General features: G+C 30.6%; 1 protein-coding gene across 1 annotated transcript in view; it reads left to right on the forward strand.

The window, feature by feature from the left end:
- Positions 1-5,260, forward strand: part of LOC106661154 (Krueppel-like factor 7) — a 117,063-nt gene extending 111,803 nt beyond the window's left edge. The window contains exon 3 of the mRNA XM_024230229.1: positions 3,484-5,260. Within this exon, the coding sequence (XP_024085997.1) occupies positions 3,484-3,683 (200 nt within the window). The 3' untranslated portion in view covers positions 3,684-5,260. The remainder of the gene's footprint in view (positions 1-3,483) is intronic.
- The last annotated feature ends 740 nt before the right edge of the window (positions 5,261-6,000 follow it).

The raw sequence follows: 6,000 nt of genomic DNA on the forward strand, positions 1-6,000 counted from the left end.
ACTAATTAATTCTCTACACCATAATATAAATTTTACATTGGAAATTGGCAAAGATGGTTGTTTGAACTTTTTAGACCTAAAACTGTCCATAATAAACAGCCTAATAGAAATAGGCGTATATAGAAAAACCACAACTACAGACACTATGATACCAGCGGATTCTTCCCACCCATGGTCCCAAAAGGCTGCTGGTTTCATTTGGCTCATAGACCGGATGTTAAAACTTCCGCTAACACCTGATAACTATAAAAAAGAATTAAAAACTATTAAAACCTTAGCAAAAAACAACGGGTATCAAGAAATATTTATTGATAGGTTGCTAGTTAAAAGAATAAAAAAATTAACTTTAAACGAATCAACAATAGGACTCAGCTACCCCACAAATGAATCATTAGGTTTCCGTTGTTTACCATACATTGGTGAATTATCGAAAAAAGTTAGTAAAATTTTTAAACAAGAAGGTTTTAGAATAGTTTTTAGAAGTACGGGTTCACTTAAAAACAACCTCTCAAAACCTAAAGACAAAGTAGACAACTTGGCAAAAAGCGGGGTTTACCAACTTAATTTTTATGATTGTTATATTAAATGTATAGGAGAGAGCGGTAGAGAAATAAAAACAAGAGTAAAAGAACACTTGCCTAAATCTAGCAAATTTTCGGAATTTAAGGACCATCTAAAAGAAACAAAACATAATTTCAATTCAAATCTAAATACAAGAGTGTCACATAGTTTCAACAAAGGGAAAGAATTAGATTGGTTTGAGAAATTTGAAATTAAAAAATGTAAAATTGAACATGGTGATAAATGCATTAATAATATAACAGATTTTGATCTACCTCCCATTTTAAATATGTACATAAATAATATCAAACATCCAAATAATTAAACTAATTATTTTAATTGTTATTATTTTTATAGTAATTTAATAATATTAAGTATTTACTAGTATAATATTTATTTGTGTTATAATTTCCGCGTTTCGCACGTTCAAATTGAGCGCCATTAAAAAGATCAGCTGCTAATTGGAACGTCGCGTTGGCGGAGGTAACAGCGGGTTCACTTTGGCAATTCATGTCGAGAGTGGTTGTGGAAGTCCTTCAACCTGATGATGAGCTAAAAGGCTCGAAATCCGGATCGTTGCAAAACAACTTACTGTGAGTAGGAACTATCTTTTTAAAAAGGATATTGGATGTTGTATAAAAAGCTCTAATTGATGAATCACACTACATAAGAAATAACTTGGATGCATAAAATCACGTGATAGGTTATTTTTACACATTAAAAAGGTTTTTGATATCATCGATCATCCCTTATTATTATAAAAGTGTAAAAATAATAGAAAAAAAAGGAACAATTTTAATTATATGTCATATCCATGAATAAAACGAAAAATACAGTCATTCATTAAGTAACTTATTTAATTTTTAATTTTAAGTAATATTTTCGAATTATTTGTTTATTTTAATGTTATTTTAATAGTTAATTGTTTATTTTTTATTTAAAAACTAGTTGTACAATAAATGAATTGATCTGAATCGATATACAGGGTTAAATGTCAATACTGCCATGGTGGATTCACTAAATAAAACGTAGTTCAGTTTCACCAGAACGAGGTTTCTACCTCGACTCGTTCCTGAGTTATTAACATTTGTGTGATTTTAGGCTAAAATCAATTTTTTTTTTTTTCAAATAAAATCGCAATTTCTCAACTTTAGCGTCATTGAAATACAAATCTGACCTTTATTTCGCAAACTACATTAAATTTTACACAAGATAACAAGATTTTGAAAATTCGTGCTTTCGAATACACAGCAGCCTCTCAAAGAACGCGTTTTATTGTAAATAATCAGTTGTGGCTCGAGCAATGACTTTTCAAAATTTTCGGAATTTCTTATTATTTGATAAGTATTACAAGCACATACTCACTTTTTGATTTTTTAGGACTGGATCTGATTTTTCTTACCAAGTAATAAATGTTTTTATTAAAAATATGACGTGTCCGATGTTCTTGGTTTACTGCTCTCCTTGGGTTCGATAACCTTTCAACCTCGAAAAGGAGATTTCACTAAGATAACTTCAAAAAATTGAAAAAGCATGTCTTTGGAATACGTATAAAATAAGGCGACTTTAGTAAAATTCCCGAAAATTTGATGTAAAAGTCATTACACGAGCTACAATTGAGAATTTCCAATAAAACAAGGGTTTCGCCATTTAATATCGGAAGCGCGAATTTTTCAACGGAAATGTTGTTATTTTGTAGAAAAGTTTATGTAGTTTGCGAAATAAAGGTCAGATTTGAACGTTAATGCCTATAAGATTGAGAAATTACAATTTTATGTTAAAAAAATCATATTTTAGTCTAAAATCTCAAGAACGTTAATATCTCTGGAAAGAGTTCAAGATGGAAACCTCGTTCATCACTGAACTCCAATTGATTTAGTTAATCCACCATGGCACCCTGTATATTGTGTGCGAGTTTGATTGTTATTGATATTATTCATATTCACTTAATACTGTGGAAACAACAAATAGTACATGAGCATGTACCGAGTTTCAAGGAAATTCATATTGACCATAAAACATAAATACAAAAAGAGGTTGAAAAGTGCAATAAACTGCCCCAATGTTGAATTAGCATACAACAACAACAAAAAAAAGAAGGAGTTTTGTAAGTTGAAAGGTAACTCTTGAACTATTTGTAAGTTGTATAGGTATGTTACTTATAGTAAGCCTCTGTGGAGCAAATTTTGTAATATTTGTTTTGTAATTAGATCATAACCTGAAGCTTTTCGTGAATGTAGTTGTTTAATAGTGTGTCGGATGTCTGATGGAGTAAATGCTTTAGGAGGATAAGAGAGTTGCAAGGGGACATTCAAGTCGTGTTCAGTGTTAAGCTGATAGTCATGATCAAGTATGTCATGGTGTGCAGAAAAAATTGTTGAACGATGCTCTAAAAACAATTAAGCAATGTCGGAATTGGATTTTGCCCAAGCGTTGTTACTACGTATAAGCGTGTGGTCCTTACATCGCAGGATCTTACGGTTACAGTACCACAAAGACTGTTTTGGAAAGCGTAAGAATTTTCATTGCGTAATTTCATCAGCTACAAGCATTTGCAACTTTCGTCGAAAGTTAGACCGAGAAACCTGTCTTTATTATTGCGTCGATTTTTCAGGCTTTGACATGAACCCTCCTCCGTATTAATTTTTTATGTTTCATCGGTCAGGATGAATCGTTGACCGCATTGCCATTCAAAGCAATCAAGAAAAACGTAACTTTCATCCTGGCGGGCTCTGTTCTCTTGTACATAATCCCCGGACAATACGAAATTTCAGACTTACATGGATGAATGAAACGTGATTATGCTTAATGAATGTTTACAATTTTATATTTTAAAAAAACCCTGACTTATATGTAATACTATAAAATTTATGATAATATAAGTGTGCCATTGCTGTACTTAGCATAATTTTTTTGTTACAGGGGAAAAGCCATACAAGTGCTACTGGGAAGGATGTACGTGGTCGTTCGCAAGGTCGGACGAATTAACACGGCATTTCCGGAAGCATACGGGAGCGAGGCCGTTCAAGTGCCGAATCTGCGAAAGATGTTTCAGCAGGTCGGACCACTTGGCGTTACACATGAAGAAACACACCCCTTACGGTCTTATAAACCAAAAATAAATGTTTATATATTTATTTATAAATAAATTCTCTAGCGCTTCCACAAACCATTCATAAGCGCTCAAAGCAAACGTTTGAAACAACCACGCTCCCTCAGTCGGAAAAGTTACCATTGGTGGTGGAGCCCTAGGTAAAATAATTTAACTCTAAAATTTTTAAATGAGAACAGGTTAAATAAATGTAAATTTAAAGATTTAAGATTAATAGAGACACTTCTAGAAATTTAAATAAAAAATTATACAGATCGCGCTCACCGCGAAACGCTCAAATTTAAACAGAATGTAAATGGCGTGCAGAACGCGATGTGTCCAGTACTATATTTTCCTTATTTTTTTATGCTCATCCTTTGATTATTACAAAGTTAACCTAAATAAATATTTCTAGCTCTTCCGATAATACCCATAGATTCATCCCATATTATTTTCTTACTGATGAAATTCATACTGACAAAGTCTAGGATATTTTTACACTATTCATTCCATTTACGTTTGTGAGATTAGATGAGATCCTAAAATTCCAAGGGTGCGAGGATTCCAGAAAAGATGCGCTATTCACCAGTCCTCCATAAGTCTTTTCAAGGATCAATATGGGTATTAAGATTTTGGGAAGTATTTCAATAAAAGGGGGGAGGGTTTATCAACCATTAGAAGTTTAAATAGTCGAATAAAAGCTCATTTCATAATTAACCGTACTCTACATTAACAACTCTGTAGATTACTTAACACATTTTTACATTGCCCTTAAAAATGTGGTATCAAATTTTGACTCAAAATAATTAATATCTCTCTTGAGTTCCCGAAAATCCACCTTTCACTACATTTTATCATTCCTGTTGTTTTCATTTGACGTGTTTGATTATTAAAATATTAAATAAAATACATTTAACACGCATCTGTGATAAATTTAGTTAGCAAATTTCACAAAAAAAAGCATTACTTGAAAATTTAAGTACTGACTTGATTGTAAAGTTAGCTAGAATTCTGATGGACTGAGACTTAACTAGGTTATTCGGGTAACTACAGACGAGGAGATTGTTTCCTCCCTGTTCTAATGATTCTAATAGGTACTTGTACGTCAAAATGATGTTAATATTCACAAGATGAGCATAATTTCTTAGACCAGGTTATATCAAATCACTGCCACAGCTAAAGAGGTGGCCCTAAGTAATTACGTATATTAATTAAAAACTTAGTCATAATTTAATTGAATAATAAACCTAGTCTGAACATCCCCGCCGCCGTGATGTATTTTTATAATGAATCATATTAACTAACACTCTTTAAAACTCAAAGAAATGGAAAAAGATAATTTCTTTAAGGGGGCCCCTCTCTTTTACAATTGTCTCGTTTTCTTCAATTTCGTCATTTTCTTCTATTGTTTTAGGTATTCAAAGATTTTAAAATATATGTAAATGAAAAGGAGTAACCGGTATACGCTCCGCAATTATGTGATAAATTTGAAATCACTCCTAAATTTATTTGATATTTCCAGAGTAAAATTTTAAAATATGAAAAAAAATTATTTAGAAAATTATTTTGCTTGTTGACTGTTTTAGCTTGAATTTGGCTTTTTATTGTTATTTTTTAAAGCTATTGCTAAAATATTGTAAGAGTTTTAAAAAAATTAAAAACTTATTAAGTTTTATGTATTTTATTGTATAATGCATTCCTTGTTCTTTATTACAATTATCATTAGCTATATTAATTTGTTTTCAAAAAAATTATAAAAAAACAATTGATAGTTGCAGATATAATTTATGTGTGCATAAGCATATAAAACATAATTTATATCTATGCGCATATAGAGAAAAAATGTCGATAATATTTTTAATTGATTGCTATTTGTATGATTTATATAGAGTAATTTTCAAAGAAAATCGGTACTGTTAATTCATATTTTTAGTACATGTCGACGTTTTTTGTAAATAAAATAAAGTTCAGTTTACTTCCTGTGTACGGAATTAAATCGAAGCTATCGTGTGTTTTGTAAAATAATGAAAAATTGTATTTTATGGTTAAATAAGGAGGTTTGTACATTATTGAAATTCTTGTAAAAAAATTGTAAGTCAAATGATGAATTTTAATTTAGAAAATTGAGTTCTACATAGTCTCTTCGTGACGCTTTCAATGTTAATAAAGTATGTATTAAACATTAATATATTTTCACTTCTATCGGCGTTTTTATCATTTACAAATATCGCAATAAAAAAGTTACATAATAAAAGATTTATGTTGTATTTTAATTATAATTTGTTTTGATTGTAAAAGGCAAAATGAGAGAAAGAATGTGAATCTAGTATTACGTAAAACTTGTAAGG

The sequence above is a fragment of the Cimex lectularius genome, unplaced genomic scaffold, assembly GCF_000648675.2.
Source record: "Cimex lectularius strain Harlan isolate CLEC.00 unplaced genomic scaffold, Clec_2.1 scaffold332, whole genome shotgun sequence".
NCBI lineage: Eukaryota > Metazoa > Arthropoda > Insecta > Hemiptera > Cimicidae > Cimex > Cimex lectularius.